At 32.9% G+C, this 27,848-nt stretch overlaps 1 protein-coding gene across 1 annotated transcript; it reads left to right on the plus strand.

The window, feature by feature from the left end:
* On the plus strand, nucleotides 1-27,116 carry LOC147066747 (B-cell receptor CD22-like). The gene is made up of 17 exons (XM_085954673.1): nucleotides 1-131; nucleotides 3,981-4,175; nucleotides 7,009-7,137; nucleotides 8,315-8,475; nucleotides 11,447-11,582; nucleotides 13,654-13,765; nucleotides 16,097-16,266; nucleotides 16,862-16,970; nucleotides 18,015-18,169; nucleotides 20,288-20,467; nucleotides 20,548-20,691; nucleotides 22,913-23,021; nucleotides 23,537-23,697; nucleotides 23,836-23,894; nucleotides 25,546-25,728; nucleotides 26,461-26,590; nucleotides 27,025-27,116. The coding sequence occupies exons 2-17, from the start codon at nucleotides 4,118-4,120 to the stop codon at nucleotides 27,114-27,116; spliced, it is 2,088 nt and encodes a 695-aa protein (XP_085810799.1). The 5' UTR covers nucleotides 1-131; nucleotides 3,981-4,117.
* The last annotated feature ends 732 nt before the right edge of the window (nucleotides 27,117-27,848 follow it).

Below are 27,848 nucleotides of genomic sequence, written 5' to 3' on the forward strand. Positions count from 1 at the left end.
TGTTTCTCACGAATACCCAGGAGAACTTACAATAAAATCTGTAACTGAACAGGACGCAGGATACTATGTTTGTGGTGTATCTTCCAAACTGTGCCCAAACTTATTCTTCGATGAACAATTAATTGTGAATAGTAAGTAGAACATTAGAAGTCATCATTACATTATTCCACGTGTTTTTATCAATTTAATTACTATTTTTATTTTGCGATGCTGTTTATCGAATGTTTAGTTCCTATTATTAAAAATACATAATTTAAAAAAAATCTCAAAAACATAATATACAGTCGAACTTGGTTATTACGATCACGGAAATAGCGAGATCTCGGATTAAATGAGGAAACATTCGTTGACATGTTAGTTTATGATTATCTCCATACATTTATTTACTTTTTTAATGAGCTACTTCTCGAGTATTCCGAGTAAAACTGTTAATGCGTCGATCGTTTAAAAATAACATTTTCGACCCTAAGCAATTAAATTCGACCGGGCAGTTAACTATCGGATTACGTTTATGACACTAGTTAAGTGTCTAAGTACCTAATTGGTGTTTTCCCCGACAACATTGAAAAAGTATCCACGCATATGGTTGAAATTGCATGTAAAAAATCCAAGCTTTGTGAAGTTAGAAGGCCGGCGCCGGCGGCTCAGCACTGCATTACAATAAACAACTTCTTTTGTAATTTATGAATGGCATGCATGTTTTGGGGATTTTTACGATAGTTTTCAGACTTTTTATGTTCTATGCTTGAATAGAACGTGGCGCGAAAAATGTTATATAACGATATTACGAGTAATGCTTATAACGAGCAAATTCAGTCGGTCCCATCTTCCTCGTAATAACCAAGTTCGACTGTATATTAGAAAAAATCATAGAAAACAACCATGACAAACGAGGATTCGAGCCTAGATGTTTCACTTTCCTAGCGAGTGAAATGTCTTTAAGTCAGTGGTCAGCAACTAGTGTCCTGCGGGCCGCATGCGACCCATAAATATTATTATTAACTTAACAGTTATTGCAATAATAAATTTTATGCAATTAAAAAATACTGCCTCACAACTATCGTATAACAGTTAAATTATGTATTTATTATTTTATTTTTTGCAAATATCAACTACTTGCAGATTGTTACATAAAATACGATTCATAAGAAATAGCATTTACATCCAAACTATGTGTGTTGAAGAAACAATATCATTGCGAAAATTTGCAAATGTGTATTTCCATTTAGATGCAGCGTTGCCAATTTAGCGTTTTTCTTGTCAGATCTAACATTTTTCAATAGGCATTTAGCTTGCAAAAAACGCATCTGGCTTGTGGCATTTTTACTAGCATTTTTGATGACCCAACAGCTTTAAATGTCTTTAAAAACGCTAGATATTTAGTTTATTTATTCTTATGCACATCAGTTTTCTGACTATCAGATACTTAATGCAGGTAGGTCGGTACCTATTTTAGTGAGAAATAAAATACGATGAAACAATTAATTTCATGTATTATTCAATGTTTTTATATATTATATTTCGAATCTCCGCATACATAAAATAACATTTTAACAATAATTATTAATCTAACATGTATATTCTTTAATGATCTATAAGAAAGAAGCTCTCATCTTCAAACATGAAACCAAACTTGAACGCCGTTGACACAATATAGGTATTTCTTGTCAATCTTGAAATTAATATATTTCTGTTAAAATGTGTGTTTTTACACTATCGACATTTTTTCGATTTCTTGCACTATATTTTCGTTAAGCGAAAGCAAATATATTGACTTCGTTCTTGGTAGAATAAGTAAATTTAGTTGCAATTTTATTTTCAAAAAATCTATCGTTTCTTCCTGCCAAATAGCTTGTTTTCATACCCTAAATTTTACTAAAAACTATTAACATTTAAAAAAAAATATGTGGCTTTGCGATGCAATTTGGTGAGGTATGATAGAATATATAAATATATATTTTTTTTTTCGACCATGTCCGATCTTAACCCTTTACTGCATAGTGTAGCAAATTTGCGACATTTCAAACTATTTCGATATAGCCAATGCCATCTGTGTAAATTATCAAATAATATCCTTTTTCGATGCCTAGAAAACTGTTTTACCATAAACATCCTACTTTACCGATTTTGTTTGGACATTTCAAAAAATAAAGCATTTCTGCATTATAGTCTCTGCATTTCTGCTTTGACAGTTGACGAATTCGTATGTACGCGAAAATCCGCATTTGTAAATAAATAAAAAAAATATACAGAAGATTGAAATTGGTTGAATAAAAATATCTACACATCAAAATAAGGTGTGTACATTAGTTTTTTATAATTGTTTTCATTTGGTTTTCTATTTTGTCATACTAAAATGTAAGATTTCCAAATGTCGTAAATCTGCGACACCACACATTAACATACAAAATTTAATTAAATTTTCGAAAAATATTTTTTTTACTATTTTTCCTTCATTCACAGGGCATTTTGACACCAAGAAAAAATAAAAATTTTCAAAAAAAAAATCATGCAGTAAAGGGTTAATATGATCATATGGGCCTCCACAAAGTAGAGGTTTGTATTAACAGAATTTGTTTTTTACGAAAAATGGATGTCCAGCCACTTGCTGAACCTATTAGGTACATACCCTGAGTCACACACAAATTGTAAAACAATATAATATGTACTTACCAGACGCAGGAATCGAACCTGGGACCCACGGCGTTATAGGCCAACGCCGCGCAGTCGCGCGGCTTAATCGTTGGATAGAATACATATATAAAAATGATGATTCACTCTTATTTTATAATAATTTGTATTTCCTAACTAATATAAATGGCTATTTACCCTATATAGCGAATGGTCGCATGTTACTTAGCTACCATAAAAGGGGTTGTGTTCAGTGCTGTATAATATTATGATGTCGAGTGTCGACAACTCAATAGTTCAGGTGAATTTATTGAAAAATAAAAAAATATCGCAAAAGTACACGGAATATCCTTAATAATTATACCTTGCAGAACCATGGGCTTCAGCGAAATACCATTTGGGGAACTCTACTGTAGAACATAAAACTTCCCTTCCTTGGCGATAGATAGGGGGGCCGCCAAACATCCTGGCCTGGGGGCCCGGTTCAGGATGTAGGGGCCATGCGGTGAATATGGCATTTTTGTTAGAATACAATATTATCAATGGTGACCAAAAAAACTAAACTTACTTAGTTACATGTAGAATACGATAGTCGCATTTCGAAGTACACACCTCTTTTAACATGCTCTTTCTACCATGTGCTTCAAAAAATACATTTTGGCAAAAATTATAAACATCTGCATGCTTCAAATTAATTTTACACCTCCAGATTTAAAGTGGATTATGATATTTTGACCAAAGTAACACAACAAAAAAATAAACAATTTTTTATTTGTACTGAATAATATTTTTAATTTCAATTTCGTTTTCAATTATTAAAACTAAAAGTTTAATGTGACCCATGCATCGATGCACGATCCGTCTGCGAATTAATTCATTTAAAAATGCTATTCGAGGATTTCAAAGTCCACCAATGAAAGACAACCAGCTTTGTAATTAAATCAAGGTATTTTTTGTATATACGTAAGTAAGTTTCTAAGGTTTTTCTAAATTATTTATTTATATATTTCATTAATGTCCCATTTTCTAATAAAAAAGAGAATTGCATTCCCTCTTCGTTCGTCATTCAAAATAGTAAAGTCTTTTATAGTTTAACCAATTAACATTATGTATAATAATTAAGTTATCTACATGATATTATGACAATATAAATTAAGTAATTCAGCTAGAGTTAACGTGGCATATAATGTTAAACAACATGTAACTCCAAATTAACGAAATATAATTTATTTAATACACTATTTTTTTTACTGGTTTTTTAAGAAAATATTGTGTAAATTGTGTTATTTATTTTTATTGTTATTTGTAGATAATTTCAATGTTTCTTCATCAACTATTCCTGCTTACAGTTAACAACCATACCAATGGTAACAAGCCGAAACCAAAAATCTATCTAATAGATAAAAAGAGGGAAGAGTTAACTGGTGCAGCCGATCATAATAAGTTTACAGAACATCAAAATACTACAATACAATGTAACGCCAAAATGACAGGAAAAAGTCAACCCTTTGAAATTGCTTGGAAACTAAACGACGTATTTGTAGGTGAGTATCGGTTATTTTATTTCACTGTTTCTTCTATATTACATTAATGCTCTATTAGGGTAAAGGAAACCCCGAACTTAATCCACTCTAAAAGTGAAGGTAGGAGAATACGCGTACTTTCAACATAGTGCAATATCCACATCAGCAGTAAATCTATTAGAGGGAAATCCATATATAATAGTCAGACGGTGACACAAAAAAGTGCGGTAACATATTCACATTAAATGAAGATTTTCGATTGCATATTACGTAAATCGGTTAGTGTATTAACTTTTCTTAAATATTCAACAATCATCATTTTCGAAACAGTTTACCACGTTGCATTAGCAATAACTACGAGGCAGTTCCATAAGTTCACGGAATGGGAAAGAAAGAAAAGAATATTTATATGTTTTATATTTTTATTTTTCAATATAATCTCATCGGACATGAATACTAGAGGTAAGTTGGAAATACTGTCACCAGTTTGTGTACTCAAGTATCGGATGAAACTACCCATACTAAGTACGTGTAGCCCAATAAACTTGTTCCAAAAAACTTGTAACAAAAAACATTGCGAGTCGCCGGCTAGTTGGTAGACTTTCAATACTACTAACATTAAATGCGCGCGAGCGAGATAGCACTTGAATACAATTATATTTTAATTTATTAGTCTATGTATGTGAATGACATCATCTTATGAATGAACAATAGGTCATAAATTTTCTGTAGCAGCATATTCCCTTGGAACTGTGGCGAGGTGACGGCTGTTTAAAATAAAACAATCATTGTTATTCATTTTATGTTCAAGAATATTCTCATACATTTAAAATGTGTTTAAAATTTTATAATAAAGGGACATTTCGTCAAGGCCAGCTCAGTGTATTTTTAGCGATTCTATCGAAGCTGATATTTCAAATACTAATATGGAGTTAAGTTTTAGTTCCAGTTGAGTATGAGACTTATGTCGCATACGCACACCAAACGCTCTATATAGTATTCCAAATACTAGTAAGTACTTTGGAACAAGTTTTGATAATGAAGTATTTTTTTATACTGGTAGTAAGTATACTTAGTCTTCAAAATCGACGAGTTTTCCTACCTCTAATGAATACACTTCTTAGATCTATCGATTAATTCTTCTAAACCTTCATAAAAATAATTTTCCGACGTGCCTTCGAAATGGTCGTTTACTGGTGCCTGTAGGGACTCATTATCATCAAAATGTTTTCCACGTAATTCTTTCATCAAATTTGAAAACAGGTAATAATCACTAGGTGCCATATCAGGACTGTAATATGGGTTAGGTAATTCCTGGAAACCGCATTCTCTCATAGCAGCCATTGCAATTTTAAGTCGTTGTCATAAAGTAAGAACACGCCTTTTGTTAATTTGCTCCTCATTATTACGTTAATAGATTATTTTAAGTGACTTGCAATATTAGCGTTGTACTGTCCTGTGGTGTTGATGACTTTTCGTTTACAATCTATTAACAGGAATTCTTGTGAATCCCAAAACACTGTTGCCATCACCTTCCCAGCCGATGGTTCGACGTTTGGGTGCTGAAGCACCCTTTTATGCCACTGAATAGACTCTTGTTTTAGCTCAGGATCATAATGGTAAACTCACGTTTCATCTCCCGTAACAATGTTGTTGATAAGTCCCTTTTGATTGACGCCAGACAACTTTAAAACTGCTTAGAACATTCCACACAGTAATTTTTTTGATGTGGCATAAGCATTCGTGACACGCATCTTGCGCTTACCGCTAACATCCCAATATTTTCGTGTATAATTCTGGAAAGTGTTATTTTGGATAGATTGTACCTTTCTGCGATTTTGATTAGTTTTATCTGACCATTTACGTGACGTGACTTGGCCTTCCACAACGGTTATCATCTTCTAATGACTCTCTACCTTGTTTAAATAAACGTGACCGTTTGTAAATCATGGTTTTACCACAACAAAGGGTACCATAAACCAATTTCATTTCATTTTTTATAGTTTCCACAATTTTCCCCTATTTTGTGAGGAATTCGATTACTGCACTTAGCTCAATATTTGATACTTTTAAAATTATCTGAATGGAACAATCAACTTCAAATTGCACAAGTATACCTAAAAAGGATTACGAAAAATAATTTTAACCACAATACTTGCTACTTTCAGTTTTCACCATCATTCCGCGAACTTATGGAACTCCCCTCGTAGTAAAAATTGAATCTTCTTATTTGTCGGAACGTCATGGCTGAGGATCGTAACCCGGATGACCTAAGTATCACTCAGCGTTTTTCACTTCAGTCCACTTCTTTCGGCATTTAGCAGCACGCAGGATCTGTGTCAGTGGAAATCCACGACATTTTCAATTTCTTCCGTAGAGGAACCTCTCCTTGATCTCACCGAGCTGACGAAAAACCAAGCGTTTTCCTAGGTTCTTATCCTACCTGCGGGCTATATGATCAAAAAAAATACTCCGCAGACATACCGAGGAGAGCCTGTCTTGATTGACTCGTTCGCCCATGTCTCCGTCACCTTACATATGGATATGTACAACTAAATATCTTTGCATTATTGGTAAACGACCTTCAATTTTATTTGGCATAAATCGGTACAGGAAATACCTACTTAAAAAAAATCAAACCTCACAGTGACGAATATCTCACTTCAATGCCAATGATAGGAATGCACTCACTATATTATTACTAGTGGTTACTATCATAGATTCTATATGTGTAATATTTTAGTTATATAATATATATCACATTTATGTACATCTTTAACCGAAAAACTTGTATCCAGATATCTATAGTTTAACGTTCTTGATTTTTCTATCACTGGTTTTTTTTTAATTACAGGTAACAACATTACTGTCAATGGTAAAGGATCTAACTATTTGAATATATCAATCGAGAGAAAATACCACGGAAAAAATCTAACATGTTTGGCCGGCGACGAAACTAAGACAGTTCAGTTGGATTTTATATGTGAGTATCATTAGATTTCCAAAACACATTCACACAGCTAAATTGTTTATTAAAACTTTATTAGAAATTGAGCATCGTCTATATGCTTGGGATTAAATAGCAGAAACTTTCACATGTTGGATTGGTTTTCCGATCGATTAGCACTTTCTCGGAGCTCTGCCAGATCATTGTTCAATTCCTAATAACTTGTATTTGAATTCAAATTATTTTGTAACATAATACATCGTTTATGGATTTACTGCTGACATTACGTATTATCGCGGCCATAACAAGAAAATGCACGTGTAAACACGTATTGTCATACAAGTTGCAAGATTGCATGCGTGAATCAAAAAAAATCGGAAGCTTCTGAATTATTTTCATGCGACAGTTGGGATTTTTTCGATCTGCGCCTGCGCAGTAGAACGACAGTGGCGAACCTGCCGGCAAAAAAATGAACTACACTGCGAGAGACTCATTTGTAGGTTAACCGATTTTTAGAACCTGTCAAATTGTACCATAAAATGACAACATCGCGTCTTACTCTTGACGAATGAGATTGGAGAGACAGTCTCGGGTAGAGACGGAGACGTCAGACAGAGACGGGTCTCAACTCGGTGTTGCCGGCAAGCTAGGTATAGGTATCTCGTCTTAATCAATCTAATTTATGTTCAAAATACTTAGTTGACTAGGTATAACGAAAAAGTGAATTTAATAATTCTCCGGAGTTGTGCATGATTATCAAAATCAAGCAGATAAATCAAGGGTTTTACGCCGAATGTCAACATGCATGCAGTGATTATATTATATTAAATATTTATATATATTTCAATTATAAACTTAGATTTTATAAGTATTTAATAATTAATAAATAGATAATACGACAAAAATTAATGTTTTATTTCTCCCGTGGCGGTTATGTTTTTTTATGTTCTATTTTGTCCAGTTACCAATAAATCCACTCACTCCCAACCTGCTTCAAACCAATGCAACATCCGGAAAGATCTGAGAAGAACGCAAAACAAATATTTGCACAGCTTAATTAAAAATGGTTACTATAATATGGCCTTATCCCTTATTGTATCGCCTTATAGTTAATATTTTTTAAAAAAATGCATGCAATCCATTTCAAATGGAACATGCCTAAGTGACAATAGTTATTTTCAAAAAAATATTCTCATTTAAATACTCTTTTCAGTATATCCTATATCCATGGAAATTTTTGGTGTGGAGGATCACGTCAATGACGGAGACAATGTTACAATCGGATGCAACTGTGATGGTGCAAATCCTAAACCGACTGTTTTGCTTTACATAAACAACACTGTTCAAACAACCAACAGCCACAGTGAAATGAAGGTAATAATATTAGGTACCCACATTACAAATAATATCTAAAATTTGAGATTTAAATCACTTAAATCACTACAGAGGTATGCTTTTAAGATCCGACATTCATAATGCACATTAAACTTTGTCAGTCATTCGTTTTTTTTTTCTTTTTCTTTATTTCAGTCATTCGTAATTGTTTATTTTGAACAAAGACGACAATTTACAGGTGGTGATGGTTAGATTTTAAAAATATATTAAGCCTTGTCTAAACCAAACCATAATAGTTCTTATTAATATGTTATGGACGATTCGACTAAAAAGTACACATTTTTCATTCATACTTATTTGTTTCCGTTGAATTAAGAACACATAATATTACAGATATTGTCGGTTAGTTTTTTTAAAATTCATTAAACCTTGCCTAAACCAAACTATAGTAGATAACAAATATTATTCGATCTACAAAATATCCAAAATTGTGTATGGTTTAATGACATAATTTTATCTATTTTAAGGATATGTTTTCGCAGTGTTTAATTGATTATAAAAAAAATAACCAACACCATCTGTACACTGTGGACTTCATTCAATGAAAACAAATACGTATGACTGTCAAAGTTTATTGTGGACTATTTATGTTAGATCTTAACAGCCTACCTCCACCCTTCGCCACTGGTAATTGTATAATAAACTTACCAACTTACGGGGTGGTGCTCTAATCGGTTGGACATGAAATTGTTTGGATAATTTTTGGGGCTGCAGAAAATAGTTTCCCGTAGTAATATTATTATTATAAACATCTTTGTTCTAATAATATATACCAGCGCATCTATTCTACGTACAAGGCTGCTATCGGCGGTTATCGAGGGTAGTTTATCATATTTACTCTTAGAGCGAGATATAATTACAGTTTTGACAGTTCAGTCGGTTGATTTATTGTAACAATTAACCGCCTCAATACATAAATATGATAAACTACTCTTGTTAGCCGCCGATAGCAGCCTTGTGTATAGAATAGATGCGCAGGAGTGGCCAACTTGTTTATTGTTGTGATCGAGTTTTTACGTAATAAATTGGACGCGATCTACCCAACAAATTCGAGAAATATAACGCTCCAACACACAATATGTTGATGTATTAAAACACGATTAATGGGTATGAGTGAAATTTGCTTAAAATCTAAAAAATAAAAGAAAATTATACACACATATTATAAAGGTAAAACATAAAAAGTCGATGTTTTCATATCTGCCATTAATCGTTTATTTGTTTATAGTTTAGTTATTAGTATGCTGCAGTGGCGCACCCAGGGGGGAGGCAAGGGGCCCTGGCACCCCCTAAAATAATCAGAATGAGTTTAAATATTGAAATTGATGAAAATGAAGCCGATAAACCATACCTTTCGGCTTAGACAAATAAAAACACGACAAAAAAATGATTTGTAATTCTCCAGCATCCTTTTTAGAAAAATTTCTTAGATTTTAATTTCGAAACACTAATGTCAGGTTTTTTTAGAAACACAATCCCTAATGGAACTGTCAAAAAATTCTCGGTGTCCACCCGAATTCTGGAGTGGTGTAGGTCATGGCTGGCGTGTCAGGTTGACCAGATAAGTGAGATAAACACACATCATAAATTAGCTTTAATAGCAAAAAAAAGTCGCCTGCGGCGCTATTATAGTTCATGGCCATGAACATTTTCAATTATATAATTGTGCAATATATTTTTTGATAATTATGTGTCGATACTCGACAGCTCCATTATTAAAGTAGATGTATTAAAAATCGCCAATAATTCACTGTATGAGTACCCTTAATTTGAACTAAAACACAATTTGAAAAACGTTAATGAAGTGTTTCACACTGCCTTTAATCTTGGCGGTAGGTAGGGGGCCCAACAAATATCCTAGCCTGAGGGCCCGTTTCAGGATGTGGGGACCATGGTGTAGGTACACCGAGTGCAATAGACAAAAGGCCGATAAACGAGAAATTAGGCTGTGAAGAAGAAAAAGATCCTATGGGACTAATTTACATTATCCTCCTTGCCCCCCCCCTCCCCAATATTGAATCCTGGGTGCGCCACTGGTATGCTGCATATTAATATAACCATTATTTTTCTTCGTTAATTTTAAATTGCAAGTCTATGAATCATGCCCCCCGTATTTATCTATAGCAGTGTTTTCCAAATGGTGTTCAGCGAAACCCCAGGGTTCCACGAGATAAACTTAAGGGTATGTTTAGCGATTTTTTTAATTCAATTATTCCAATTGACTTATTGAGTTATCGAGTATCGACACACCATAATCAAAAATCGCATTACACAACCATATATTTTTAAATATTTATATTCTTTCCCAGGCTAGATCCCTGTCAGCCTTCCACCCACCCCCTCCTGTCAGCGCCATGATCTGGACATGGGGGGCAAAAGAATAGCTATAAAATTTCGGTAGATTTGATGAAATAAGATATATTTCTTTTTTCTTGGCCAAAATATTATGATTTTTTTTTAAACTCACATTCTCAAAATTTGTTATTTTCTAAACTAATAACCTACATTCCAGCCAATAAGAGTCCCACATTGAACTATCATGGCCGACAGTTTTTGTTTATCTGTGATAGTTTAAACGTCTGTTCCACGGTTCTAAACTAACAATCTCCATAGACTCACAGCAAAATTAACATTCTCCACGTTTAGATTGAAGAGATTTTATATTTTTACATTTCTATATCAATAATGCATTGAATACAACAATAATCACGCTATTCATTTTCAATTGCACTTAGAAAACTGTTTTTTTTTTTTTGATTTTCCAAAAACAAGCATTGGTGGAGATTGTGAATTATGAAACTAGAGCCCTCATTTTGTAATTATATTAATAATATATAATAATTATATCTATAAAAAATATTACGAGAAGTCTATATATTTTCTGACATTTTCATTATATTATGAAATCATTTTCAATCAATTTTATTAATTTGTCTTTATTTATTCATAGGATGGAACATACGGAACAAATTTAACATATTCATTTGTGGCTAATCAGTTTCACAATGGCAACGAGGTAAGGTGTGAAGCAAGCCTACCTGAAATCGATTATATGAAGAATGAATCTAAAAAATTAAATGTTTATTGTAAGTTTGCGACTTGTATTAATAAGTAATACATTATAGTTACATTGTAATGTGGGTTATAAGGGGTGCGGTCGTTATTTGTTTAGTCAACAACCCCCGTTATTATTTTATATTCAGACGGTTGCTTTTGTGTGTGACATGTGATATTGTATGGGCAGTGTTGAAGGAAAACACGCGTGGGTATTTATAACGTTTATATGCCACAAATACATTAGTGGTAATACACGGCAGACAGCATGAAGTTTTATTAAACTATGTTTTTAGTGTAAAGGTTTATCCTGATTCTTTAAACTTGATAATTTTGAAAAGGGCTGAGTACCCTTGTAACCTTCACATATATTGAAGGTCTTTAGACAACTATCATTTCCGACTCGCTATTGTCTATGCTCTAACCATTAGCATATACAATAACGTGTCAGTTGTGGTAAAACCTCTACAAGGTATAGACGTGTTAACAAGAGTTGAGGCCAAGCAATACTCACACAAACGCATTGGTTACAAAAAGGATGTTTCAACGACATCAATGTATAGGTACGCATGTTGTCCTCTTTTCGCTATAAGCGCAATAAGTAGGTGTAAGCAAGCACAAACTGCTGTTTCTCGTAGACGTTGTGCAATGCCCGTTTGCCTCAGAAATGCACTAATACACACAATCTTTCGTATCTGTGTTCTCACCAACTCTGGCTGAGAGACCTATACCTACTAATATATTTTTTTAGAGATTTTTTTCTATTGGTTATATATTTCTCAGAAGTGTTTTCAAATTATGTATGTTCAATATAAAGAATGTTACATTCCTAAATCTTATGAATTTTCGTTAAATAAAAAATAGGTTATTAAATATAGATTCGTTAAATAACAATAAATATGATTTTTTTTACCTTGCATTACCTATGCCATTAAATAAAAAAATATAACATAATACACCCGATCCTCTTTTTGCACGGGGAATACGTTCCTAAGACTACCGTGCAAAACAAAACCGTGTAAAAAAGATAAACTGCCCATACAAAAATGGTAGATAGGTTACTTAAAATCAACTCAAAATACGAAATTCTTGAACTAAAAAATAAATCGAATTTATTTATTATGTATACATTAAAATATGTATACATAAAAATACATAGTTTTCAATTTAAATTAAATTTAGCATCGAGAAATATATTCATTCAGTCTCGTTACTTGACAATAAACGTGCCTGTTTACTGCTGATTTTCTCTGGCAAAAAATCACTCTCATCGCTGGAAATATTTAATGACGCTGACGCTGAAGCACGCGGCGCGTCTCTAATATTGAACCCGAAGTGATTGACTAGTGGCACCATGTATGTATGTATGTAGGTATGTCTAGTCAGCATCCGGCGACAACATATGTATGCACCAGTGGCGTGCGGTCCATTGCAACGCAATTTTTTGATTAATATGTACATACATACGTATTTTTGTTCTTTTTAGTTTTTTTAAACCGTGTTAAAGCAAAAAAAATCAGTGTAAATAAAAGATATTAAAAAATAATCGGTACTTTTTTTAAACCGTGTTATTTCGAAACCGTGCAAAAACAAGCCATGCAAAAAGAGGATAAATGATTATGTAATGAAATAAGTAGGTATATGGAATGCTCCGATCTTCCTGAAATGCATGATAAACTTAAACGATAAAGTCTAATTTCGATATGGTCACACTATTGAAGCTCAATTTTGTATAAATAAAAAGGATTTTGGGTTTTGCACCTTTTAATTATTTTATAAAAATCAACGGTTTTTAATCAAAATAACATACATTAAAAGTATGAATTATACGAAAATAGCCTCGCTGTATAAGGGAAAACTTAATAAACCTAATTTTATTGTTAAGCATAGCCATGAAATACTATGAAATAATAAGATGGGATCCTTTAACGAATTCAGACTTTATATTTGAATAATAAAATAAGTAATATTTTTCAAATAAATAGTTTTCGAATTTGACCAAAATGGCTGCAATGCCAAAAATGTTTTAGAATTTAATTTAATAAATAATATAATGTCATAATACGTATTGCATTCAATAAAATTATGTTGTCATGTTTACAGATGCTCCATTGATTCCATGGCAAAATTACAATATTACGATAAATGAGTACGAAGACATCTCCTTCCGGTGTGATTATGTTGCCAATCCTAGCAATCTACTTGGTGTTGCATGGTATGTACATAAATAAGAATGGTCCCATGGAGGTAGGCAGATCATCCGTTGCATACGGGCGGCACAGCATAAAGGGCGGCGAATGAAGAAACGTATAAAAATATTACAGAGCTGTGGCGGTTTTCCAGGAATTAAAACGGTGCAGTCGCTTGATTAAAGTACCTATCGACATCTTAGTTTAAAAAATCCTGACAACATAACATAATACATATTATAATGGCGATTTGTCGAACAAACAATATTTTCACAAGGGTGCCCACAAACCTGTGTATGCCACAGACATCCATATACCTAAAAGCCCCACTGTTCGAAACTCGGTTTCTTGGAAATGTTCTAAATATGGGTGTATGTCAGTGGATGGATTATTTGTGTATTTATCTGTCTAAGATAATCGAAAATAAATAATAAAATATGTAACTATGTAGGTACGTAACAAATTTGTAGAGAATTTATTTCAAACAATGAAAATGGACGGCATTCTAATTCGTACCAAGGGCAGCACTTTGCCTAGGGACGTCACTGATATGAACCCAATTATCGTGGGTTACATGTAAGTTGTACGTATGCAGTTCATCGTGGAACACTTATTCGTGCGCCGCAGTTCGTGAAACATGAGTTCGTAAAACATTTTATCAAATGACAAGTTCATCGTTGAAAATTTCACCGTGGAATACATTTTTACGTATCTTACAAAATGCGGTGATAGTTTGCAAATAGTACTGTTCCAATTAGATTAACCTTAACCTAACCTAACCTAACCTAGTGAAGACATCTCATAAAATTCGCCACATGTTGTTGCATACGTACAAATATACTCTACGGTGAAATGTTCAACAAAGAACTCGTCATTTGATTAAATGTTACACGAACTCATGTTTCACGTACTGCGGCGTACGAATAAATGTCCTGTGGTGAACTGTTTACGTACAAATTTCCGGATACGATTATCGTGGAGGTATATTAACAGCACGATTTACAAATTGGTCATTCGCTCAATTCAAAGTGTTTGAGGATTCAAATTAGAGGAGGATGAGGGAAGAATATATCAACAATTAAAGAAATAACACAAACAGCCCTATACACAACTAAAAAGCCACCCCTTATCATAATATGAACAGTTAATTAGATCTAGCCCACGGTGCAGTGCCGCCTCGAAGGACACAGTCAATAAATTTAATAAACTAGCAAAAGTCTACTAATAAATATAATCTAATAGGTAATTAATCATTAATCAAATCTTTTTTGTATTCTAATAAAAAAATTATGCATAAATAAAATCAAACTCATTTTGATTACGTTCCGTATAAAAACGCCTCTCTCGAGTGAAATTATTCGAAAATATTTATTTTACGATCGAACGTTTTTATACGAATGAGTGTCGGTTATTTAACACAGGAAGTACCTACACTGACGCGAGATAAAGTAATTGTTTATTAATTATAAATAAAATAGCATTTTTCGTGAAATCATTGACAATGAATGCTGTTAATCTTTGTTGAGATATAATAATTTATATCACAAGTATTGTTGAAATAGTTAAACGCACGTAAGTGCTGATCATTCTTTCAATAGATTTAAAAAACAATAGAATACAATTTTATTATATACCTACATGTAATTTTATAAACATTTAAATATATTATTTCTCTTGTTGAGGTGCTTAAGAGCATACTTTAGTGATACGGCAAATAATTTTCAACTATAGGTGCGACGAAATTTCAGACTCGCTGGCAATCGGAGAGCGAAAGTCAAGCTGTGAACACGTAAATTTGTTTTGTGATGGCGACGGGGGAATTAATTCTTAAATCATGTAAAGATGACTAAAAAACGTTACCCATTTACTTGAAAAAGAGAACATGTCAATGAATATATTATTATTATTACTAATAGAACAATAAACATAACATTAAATGGACGCATGTTGACTTTTTATGACAAATTATGTTTTGTTCTGCACGCGTCGTTTGCACAATCTTCGCGTCGCGTAGTCATGATCGTTTTAGACCGTGCCCCAGCTGAAGTATAGCCTTAAGAAAAACCAGACGAATACTTAATTTTGTCTTTCAAATTGTCTCGCTTTTTGTTGAGCGAGCATAAGAATTTCGCCGGAGTGGGGGAAGAACCACATTCGTTTGTTTGGTCTAAATGCGGCTTAAGATATCACTAGATAAGGAATCAGTCAAGTAATTCCTCCATGCCCATGACTGTGTACACCCGTTTGCGGTCGTTGGTCTTATTGATGTGAAAATTTACACGTATTAGCGCAAAATGTGTGTTATTATTATTATTAAGTATGTCTCAAATGGTTGAATAGTAATTTTTAAATTTCAGGTTTCATGATAACAAAATATACTCTAACCATAGCGTTGATCGTCTTAAAGACCCAACGCTAATAATTATAAATAGAGCATCAAGGAATTATACTGGAAAATATAATTGTGCTTTGAAAAATGAGAGGGGATGGTCACAACGCTCATCAGACATAAATGTTGATATCAAATGTAAGGTTATTTCATCCTTTTCAATTTTGGTAACTACCGTCATACACACATTGAAGTATTTAGTACCTAAAGCCTCAATTACATTGACCTTCTTTACGAGCTGTTTATTGGCGAATTTACAATCTGCCTGTAAAGACGCCCAGTGTAATCATCGAATAAGCTAATAAGCAGGTTATAAACACTCTACCGAGAAAAGTTGAAAGCCGGTCAACTTTATACCCTACACGCCGGCATGTGGGCCAACTGCGTCTGCGCAGTAGAGCGCAGTACCAACCTCCCGGTAAAAAAACGAACTACGTTCCGTCAAAATAGTGGCTGGGCTTGTGGCTTTTCAGCGAATGGAAAATTTTGTGTGTAATCATCAAATCGCAGTAGCTGAACCGCCCGCTTTTAAATTTGCCAATAAACAGCTCGTAAAGAAGCTCAATGTAATTGAGGCTTAACATCAATTAATTCAAAATATTGTAGGTTGTATATTGTTATCTAAAATTGGAAATATGTATCTACCATATATATATATATATATCTACCTATGTACCTTACTGTGAATGAGTTTTAAATATTTAATTGATTTTTGTTAACTTTTTTATTTAAGATAAACCTGGACAATCATATCTCACTTATTCACCTCAAAAGATTTACATTAATCAGACTATCACTCTCAACTGTACGGTTAATGATAAAGGAAACCCAATAGCACACAGGTGAGATTAATTATTATTTTTTCTTATTATAGTAATAAGTATATTCAAATAACCCAAAAATAATATATAGATAATTTGAAAAAACCTCAGAAACGTTCATATTAGAAAAAAATTGTACCGAAAAGTACCGTTTCTTCAGGCTGTTCCAGATGATGTGTGTTCGATAAGAATATGTCGCATTCTCAAATCTTCTGTAATATTCATTAAATAAAATAATAAATTATTATTATACCTACCCAGTTGTTCTAATAAATGATTTATTCGGTAAAGTGATTCAAATGAATAAAATTATCTGTAAAAAATTGAATATACAAAAATAAAATTATATCTTCGATGTTTCTTACAAATAAAATGAATGTATTCTTTGAACCTGTATGTACGTGATATACTTCCACGTTAGAAAACAAATACTTGTATTAACAACTACTGTTAACAGCCTAGTAGCTCAATTTGGGAAGCACTTCAGTGAGTATTAAAAATCCAATAGTTAAAATTTGTTGCAATTAAGTATGACTCCTGTATAGCATAGTGGCCTAAGTGCGTGGGCGTGATACCCGAGAGCTGCAGGTTCAATTCGTGCGGTGGTGTCTAATTTTTTCAAAAAGATTTTTTCTATTGGTTATAATATATTTTCTCAGAAGTGTTTTCAAAATTCAATGTTCAGTATTTTTATGTTTAATTTCTGCTGAGATCAGACTAGTTATTGAAAACGACTGGTAAAATTTGCTTGGCGTGCAATATGGCTTTGTTTCATAATTGCTTTATTGTTTCACGCTTTTAAATAAAAATTAGGTTGCAATTTACATTGTGACTAATTTCCAAGTAGTTTATGCTAAACCATGCTGGTTGGTAGGGTATTCAACCCTGCAGTTTGGTCAATTTAAGTAATTCAAAAATAGTATCGCGCATTACCTATTTTCTACAAAATTTTTATGTTTTATAGGGACGTTGCTTAACCAGTGTTTATTTGTGCCGGTACCTGTATTATGTAAAGATTTCGTAAAGATATTCTTTTGAAATTGATTATTTGATTTTTCTTTTCAGATTTGTATGGCGTGCAAATTCTCTAATTATGACCGAAAGTGGCCCCACTTTAAGTGTTAATGCATCAACATTGAAGGAACAAACAAATTTTTCTTGTCATGCAGAAAATCTAGTGGGTCCAGGGCCAACTAGCCTTGCACAAGTAGAAGTTCTATGTCAGTACCTACATAATTGTTCTCATTATTAATGTTAGAGACCAGCTTGACCACACTATTAGCGTATTAGGTCACTCGTGTGGGTTGGTGAGGGAGGACTAAGGCACTATCCTCCACGTAACCTTGCCATTGTACACAGTGACAAGAATTTGTGTGTATACGCAGCCGTATAAATGTGTTAGTAAAAACCGGGCACTCGAAAACATTCATTCAAAAACATCTATTCCTAATGGCAATGTTACGTGACGTAGACTCTAGCTCGCACCCGCAGAATATTTATTATAACCACCATTGGCAATAAAATTATTATTATCTCACTTCCTTTTACATTGTTGCATTGTCCTTGCTACGGCTGAAACTATATATTTTAGAGGTTTACCATAATTATTTTTTTCCAAACTGTAACACAATAAAATAAAAATTTATTAATTGAATAAAAAAAAACCTGTGAAATTGGAAACAATTAATTATGAATAGTCTAAATCAGTGGTCGTGAACCTATGGCATGCGTGCCACCAGTGGCATGCGAGATGAATTTTCATGGCACGCGTTTGAAGAGAGAAAAATCCCATAATAATAATAAATGACAGATCGCATTGTATAAAAAATAGTAGGCAAATACTATTCAAGAAAAAGCATTACATTAATGTAAATTTATAATTGCATAGGTCGTTCCTTAGGCTTTATGCGTCACATATAATAATATTATCGCGCTAATCTCATCAGGCGGCGGGGGAAGCCGCGTCGCGAATTTCTGATTTTGACCGATTTACAATAGGTATTTGACACCACTATAGCAAGAGAATGCCTTATGTTGTACCCACAAAAATGGCTGCACCAAATTATAAACAAAAACTTGGAGGAACTAGTACCGAGTAGTAATTCTGACAGACCGTTTCATAATTGGTATGACGGTGGTGTATGACGTAATTGAAAAAGTGATGTTATGTGAGTGGTATCTATAACATCATCATTTTTAATAGAATTCTTAAAAACCATTTTCCCCCATGAAAATTGCTCGGCTTGTCAAACAGTTGAAAAATAATATTTGTGAAATTTTGGCACGCGTACGTAAAAAGGTTCACCAACTCTGGCTAATTTTTTAATTAATCATTTTATTTTGACCATTCATAAAATGGAAAAAAAGTCTAAATACCTATATTATTTAGAAGTTCAATCAGATGTTTTGAATCTTAGGTATCTTATGTAAATAAATAATAATATGTCAAAGACAAAACAAAAATTCTTGACTTCCCCGTTTTTGCATTATCTGATGATGACTAGCATAACAATAACAATATCACAGAGTTTTAGGGCTCAAATTATCGATCTTTTTCGTGTGAAACAGAAAATACGTACATTATACACCGGAACAAAATGGGACCCATAGTAAAACCGGGACAAATTGAGGCGTATGGTAAGCCTTCATAATATGTGCATTTCAATCATGTTGATATGTATAATATTAAATCGAATGAAATTTCATCCTATCAAAAACATGATATTGATCTCGTTTTGTAATCGTATTATTATGTAACCTAACTGTCAGTGAAAGTTTTTCCCTCGTATACATATTGTATATTAGATACGAATATAATCTAATTATCCTTTAGCTTAGCAGTACTTTATTTAGTGCGCAAATAGTTTTTCAGTCAATAGCTATTTCAGGTGTTATACATCAACTAATCATCTCGATGCAATTTTATTGTAAAGCCTCGACCCGAAATAAAAAAAAAATAAGTAACTAAAGATACCTACGTAGGTATACAGTGTAGGACTAGCTATCTAAACGCGTGTTATAATAGTAATAAAAAACTCTTTATGTATTAATTATCTTCGTGACTATATTGTGGTCCATACTTTGAGTTCAACCACACACTGAAAAAAACACGTGAGTTTACCAGATCCCTACCGGAATAGAACCGCTCCTGCTCTGCGCCATTTGGATACAATAAAGAGATCGAAGATTAGATGCATACCAAACTCGGGCGACGATTTCGAGTGTAATCTCGACTACATACGTTAAAAGTGATGACGAAATAAAATTTAAAAAATCTCTTTGTTAACTTTATTTTGTTAAAAATGTTACACATAACGTATGCTTTAAATTGATTTCAGCCATACCAAAAGTAACTTTAACCATGGATAAAGAAGACTACCCCGTAATTCTGGGCAATAAAAATGGAACTACCTTTAGTTGCATACTGGTGAGAGGATATCCGAAAAAATTTGATGAAGTTACTTGGTTATGCAATGGAAAAACTCTTTCGTTTCCTCTTTGCAATTCAAAAGTAAAAGGTATGATTCTTATGTATCTCAACTGATTATTCTATAAAGTTATAACACATAGAGAGGAGTATAGCTACTTTGATTTTCAGGTGTCGATTCGTGTATATCTCAACAGCCAGCAACTCTGAAACTGCAAACTATTACCAAAGAAATGCATGGAAACTATTCTTGCAAAGTGAAAACCTCGGCAGGAGACAGTGACCTCAGTAATGAAAAACAATTGGTCGTACATTGTGAGTATACTTTTTAAACGCAGCCAAAAAAATAGTTCCATTGATTGTTTAAAAATATATTTTCGAAATTAACAACCTACACATCGACATAAAACCAATCGCACACCAAGAGACAATATTCCGGTGGATTTTATATGACACAGATTATCGATACTCTGTGTACTAATAATTTGTTTGTTTTCTGTAAAACGACAGCGAATTTTCTTAAGTATAGAGAAAGCTTTCACAAAAGACAACCAACGCTTGTCTTTATGTTCGACGTGAGGCAGTGGTGCATAACCCATGACCCCCATACCATTTATTTCTGTCCACAGACTAGATGAAATAATATGCGAAAATATTAAGTACACATTTAACATATTATCTCAATAATTATTACGTGTACGTATTGTGCATATTAAGTTTTGCACTTGTATTGTTCTTTAATAATGTAATAACCCTATTATTGTTGTTTTAATTTAATAAAACGCATTTTTTGTAGTACTTATTCCACTTTTAATCAATAGATTAGGATCGGTTTCGTCCGCCACAGAGGGACATTTTCAACTGAATACATTTTTTTAAAACAATATTTATCAAACAACCAAAGCGACAGAAATAATATAAAAATAGGTACATAAATTGTCCTTCCAATAATACCTTCCCAATAACAAAAATATTTTAAAATTAATGAGGTAGGACATTAATATTTCATACTACATCAGGGGCATTAAACAAATTATTTTTTAAATATTAACAAACCACAAAACATGAAACAATCAACACTTACAATAACATTAATATCAACAAATATTTATGATTAGTCAAAATTTACAATAAAAAATATATAAAAATAATAAAATAAACAATATTATCAATTAAAGTAAGATCAAATACAAACAAATACAACCAAAATATTATAATATGAGTCAAAATTAAATAAAAATAAAAATAATAAATAATGTACCTACAATTTACAAAGTTATGTTATAACCCGTTTACAGTGCATGGATTTACTGCTGACAGTATATTGTATTATCGCGGGCCATAACAAAAAATGCACTTGTAAACACGTTTTATCGTGCAAATTGCAAGATTACACGATCTGTCCAAAATCACCTGTAAATTGTAGTCTTAGTTCAATAAAAACAAATACGTATGACTTACAAACTTTAATGTGCACTTTTATGGTGGATCTTAACAGCCTACCTCAGTGGCGCACCCAGGATTTAATATTAGGGGGGGGCCAAGTAGGAGAATGTAAATTAGTCCCATAGGATCTTTTTCTTCTTCACAGCCTAATTTCTCGTTTATCGGTATTTTGTCTATTGCACTCGGTGTACCTACACCATGGTCCCCACATCCTTAAACGGGCCCCCTACCTACCGCTTAGATTAAAGGCAGTGTGAAACACTACATTAACGTTCTTCAAATTGTGTTTCAGTTCAAATTATGGGTACTTATACAGTGAATTATTGGCGATTTTTAATACATCTATTTTAATAATGGAGCTGTCGAGTATCGACACATAATAATCAAAAAATATATTGCACAATTACACAAATAATTGAAAATGTACATGGCCATGAAGTATAATAGCGCCGCAGGCGACTTTTTTTACTAGATATTAAAGCTAATTTATGATGTGTGTTTATCGCCGGGCCCCCCACAGCCTAGGCCCCCAGGCTAGAGCTCTGTCAGTCCTTCCCAGCCATGACCTACACCACTCCGGAATTCGGGTGGACACCGAGAATTTTTTGACATTTCCATTAGGGATTGTGTTTCTAAAAAAACCTGACATTAGTGTTTCGAAATTTTTGTGCTAGAAATTAAAATCTAAAAAAAATTTCTAAAAAGGGTACTGGTGAATTATTACAAATCATTTTTTTGCCGTGTCTTTATTTGTCTAAGCCCAAATGTATAGTTTATTGGCTTTCGATTTCAATGTTTAAAATCATTCTGATAATTTTCATTTTTGGGGGGTGCCAGGGCCCCTTGCCCCCCCCCCCCCCTGGGTGCGCCACTGGCCTACATCCACCCTTCGCTACTGGTGCAGATACAAGTTCTTCCTGGAATGCATCGAAGGGTGTATTATGTTTCATATATTGTCATGTAGGTAATGTGCCTGAAAAGATGTGGAGACGTAGTGGGTGGTGGAGCGAAAGGTGTTGTTATAAGTTTTGAGAAGGGTTGTTGAGATTTGATATTGGCTTAATGTTTTAAGAATTGTCATCGTTTTCAGATAAACCCGGTAGAGCAGTTGTCAACATATCAAATAATAAAGTTGCTAAAGGCGGTAATGTCAGCCTCACGTGTTCAGTTGCCGATTCCGGAAGACCAAAGGCAAAAAGGTAAAGATTTTATTGACAACTAATTAGTAATACGTTAACACCTATTACTTAAAAATACATTTAGGTTATCAACTGAATAAAATATATAGGTACATAATTTTAAAAAATCTCATGCATGTACACACTAGAAAAAATCATGTTGTAGAAAAAAATACGACACCCGACAGGACTTGAATCTGTATCTGTTGGATTCACGCTAGTATGCTTTTCCAATTAAGCTACGGGCATCTTACTAAATTACGACGATTTAAACTAGTAGTTGTTACATGAAATTCTTATCGAATTGCGTTATAATGCTGGCTATCGGTTTTAGCATATTATATTAGGATAGGTATCAAATAATTCCTTAATTACTAACGAATAAGACACAAGATTTGAGAATGTAGCATTCTATAATATATTGAATATACCTACATAATTTGAAAACATTCATGTCATGAACGCTTTGAATTTAAAATTTGTAATGTTTATTGTTATGTAAAATAAATAATTTTGAAAAAACCTGTTTTTTCCAGATTTTCGTGGTACAAAAATTCCGAGTTAGTGGCAGACATTCAAAAATCAACTTGGGTCATCAGTCCCGTCTCTGTAGATACGAAAGCAAACATCTCGTGTGCAGCTGGAAATGATGTAGGTTTCGGAGAACAAAGTTCGCCGACGTTTATTGATGTGTATGGTAATGTATTTTCATTTTTATATATACAAATTACCTAACAAAATGAATTAGTATCTATGTTTTAATATTCTTCAACATTCCTTATCTTATGTATTATTATTATATTATGAGCTATCTTTATTTTAAACATTTTTTCAGTCAATCCAACTATTTTAACCAGCCTGCCCAATGTCACTCGTGCGCTATATAATATTATGGTGAGTGTGAAAAAATGATCAAAATGTTCTTTAGTGATTAATCGACAAAACTGTATAGGAGAAAACAAAAAAAATGTTTCGTTTGTTTCGCTTCATTTTCGTTCTTAAAGAACCATACTTAGGACTGTGTTTCACCTTTCATAAGAAAATTGAAAACAATATTAGTTGCTACTGACGATTATTATTCATTTAATTTAATAAAACGCATTTTTTGTATTTTTTTCCACTGATAATAAATATATCTGGACCTGTTTCATCCGTCTCAGAGGGACATTTTCAACTGAATAATCTTTACAAAACAGGCATCTATCAAAACAAATTCAAAAGGCAACCCAAATACTACCAATACATTGAATTATCAGTCCAATAATACTTTGTCAATAACAATTAAATTAAAATTAATGAAATGTTATATTATTATGTCATACTACATCATTAAGAAACAAATTATTCTAAATTATTAACATAAAACAAAAAAATCAAGCAATAAGTAGGTACTTACAATAGTATTTCAATATATCACCAAACAAATATTTATGACTGACAAATGAATATAAATAAGAATGAATATAAACGAAAATATAAATGGTCAAAAATAAAATAAATAAAAAATTAAATAAAGTACAATCTATAAAGTTATGTTACATCAATAAGACAATGTTGAACATTATATAGGATACAATAACGGAGATGACACAAATTCAATTGATCATTTAACAAATTAGAATTAGGAAAAAAATTATTCCTATTAATCTCAAGGATTTCTTGTTTATCCAATTTTTTAGATTTATCATTCAAATGTAGGATTTTAATTTTTTAATGATATTAAAAGAATGATTATTTAAAAATAAATGATTTCCAAAAGAAAAGACTCATTACCATTTGTGGCACAGGCTAAATGCTCTTTAATTGTAATATTAAAAAATCGTCCTGTTTGTCCAACATATTTGGCATCACAAGAGTCACAATTTAATAGATAAATACCACTTTGGGTAAGTTTATCTAATTTATCTTTAGTATTCACCAGAATCGAATTCAAATTTTGTGTGTTCCTAGGAAACATAATTTTAGCCCAGTATTTTTTAACACTGCATTCATCCATCACCAAGCTAGAGCTCACATTTAGTAAAGCTATTTTTTTAGATTTATTGGCCAAAATACGATCAATTAAACTGACCTACTGACAATATTTGTCAGTAGACAATATTTTCAATGACATAAAGTATTCTTGATTTGTTAAAATCACATTAATGTAAATATTTATATATCATCAAGGAGTATGGTAAAAGTAAAGCCGGAAAACACTAAAAAAACTTCACATGCGTTTAAATACACCTCTAATTACTAACAACTTGATTGTTTTATAAATTTAGGAATGTGTCATCAAATTATCAAATAAAATTCAGGAGACATCAATCCAATAAATATTTATTTCCTAAACATAAGTTATTAGAATAAAATAAAGGTCTGACTTCAGTTTGCGTTCAATAAAATATAATAGTCATTATGTATGTTAGTTATAAATTATAAAAATTGTGACGTACCTTGGCAAAGGACAGATAGACGTATGCCGGTCTCACGGGACGTCAATGTATTATGCTTATTATGTACCTATTTTGAACGTCTTTATCATTAATTATTGTTAAATCAGGAATTATCAATGACGTGTCACGTGGAATGTTCCCCGATCTGTGATGTGAGCTGGTTGAAGAATGGTCTCCCTCTGAACCTGGAAACAGAAAATTCAAGAAATCTGAAAACATTCACCATAAAGAAAACAACAATAGAAAAAAATTTGATGAAGAATATTTTCGAATCTGTGAACTCCACATTGGTACAAAATCTTCTTTGATACTTCTTTTCTTAATATTCTGGTTGCCCATTTTTTATTGGAGATTGGACATCACTTCTTGCCATACAGATATTTTCAATAATAGTGTTTTATTGCATGTTTCAAATAATGGTAAATTGCCGTATTCGGTTTAAGGTGGAGCATATGGTCACCACAGAACTGAGGCTAAGTTCGAAGTACAATTTTTAGCCATTCGCTGAACCCAAGGCTGACTAATAGTCAAGCCGGGGCACTGGATTGCGAGTTGCTAGTTAGTTATTGATTATGTTCAAATGCAATGCGGTAATCTGTTCGCAGTAAATTAAAATTTTCAATTTATTCAGATTAATTAAGGTACCTATTACCATTTTACAACAATCGTCATTTTTATACATATAATGTTATATAACAGTTTTCCATATTCCATTTGAAGAATAAGCAACAACTACCAGTACAACATATTATATGCTTCGTAAAGCCCTTGCTCTGAATCAAGCACACATTATAAAAAGTGTTTCTCACCGCATTCATGGAGCAATACATTGTAACCAGACAGTATTTTAATAAAATGCTACATCTATTAGTATGTTCACTGACTTCCTCTATTTTTCCTTGAACAATAAGTACCTACTTAGTATTTATAGTTCTTCAGGATGTCTTCAAAGTATGTAACTTTTTTTCCCATTTAAAAGTGTTTTTAAAAGTGTGTAGTATCTCTGTCATTTCTTATTTCAGATATTTAATAACAGCCATGGTCAAGTGTTTGACAAATTTTCAAACCACAGTACATATACATGTGAAGCTACGCCATCTAAAGGACAAAAAGGAAATAGTATAAAATCAGAGACTATATTAAAAATTGAATGTAAGTAATTTTATTTTATCCTGCAGTGCTATTATAAATAGTTGACACGTTATTTTTATTGCTCCGAAATAACACGGTTGGGGCAATTCCATAAACAATGCGGTTATCTATAATAATTGTTAACATACTTGATTCCAAATGTGACAGTTAACTTCCCGGGATAATTAGCTGCCTGAATATGACATGTCGTATTCAAATTTATTACTTTTTTATTGATTTTAGAATTAAGTGATATGTTAGGATAGCTCATCGGTATTCGTAGTATCCCCCTTGTAACTATAGGTACTCGAATGTATCTCTATATTCGGCGAATTATTATCTGTAAGGCGGCCAGGAAACAATACCCTTTAAGTTGGGGTTGGGCCATCGAAGGCGACCAGGGGGGCAGAGGTCTACTAGTACATAATAATGAAATCTGCTTACATTAATTTCAGTTCCCCCAGAAAATATAACTGTTTCGGAGTTTCCAATAATTTCAATAAAAGAAGGCAATACTCCTCAAACGCTAGTTTGTACTGTGAAGTAAGTATGAACATTGGAATTGAATAATAAATTAAATAACATAGATATTACTTTTTTCCCTACTAAGTGGTGTCCAGTGGGGGTAGGCAGGTCATACTGCATAGTCTCCTAAAGGGCGACAAAATATGGGGAAAATGTGAAAAATAACAATTTTTCACATGCAGTGGTCATAATTACGTGGTCAGCACACGCGATCAGGTACCGCTGCAGAATATAGACATAAGACAGCATGCATATGAAGGGGTGGACAAGTTCACGTATCTCGGATCCAGCCTAAATACCCAAAATAAGACAGCAGAGGTAACAAAAATCCGCCTTATCTCCGGGAATAAATGCTGGCATGCCTGCAAGCGACTGGTGGGGTCGAAAATTCTAGGCCGAAGAAGTAAACTTCTAATATATAAAACCATTATAAGGCCAGTGGTCACTTATGGCTGTGAGACTTGGTGCTTAACTCAAAACGAGGAAAATAAATTAGTTGTCTTCGAGCGCAAAATACTCGAAAGATTTTTGGACCCACGTTGGAAAATGGGAACTACAGAATAAAAATGAACCACGAGTTGCAAGAGCTGATTGAACAGCAAACAATCATAAGATACTGTAATTTCCAAAGACTACGATGGGCGGGACATGTGGAGAGAATGCCTGAAGAGCGCCAAGGATCATGACGAAGTGGCTACCCCAACGGAAGAGACCCAGAGGCCGACCAAGAAGGATATGGGCTGACGCCGTAGAA

Source organism: Rhyacophila brunnea, unplaced genomic scaffold (assembly GCF_057557595.1).
Source record: "Rhyacophila brunnea isolate RB1 unplaced genomic scaffold, BYU_Rbru_1.0 scaffold_4, whole genome shotgun sequence".
Lineage (NCBI taxonomy): Eukaryota > Metazoa > Arthropoda > Insecta > Trichoptera > Rhyacophilidae > Rhyacophila > Rhyacophila brunnea.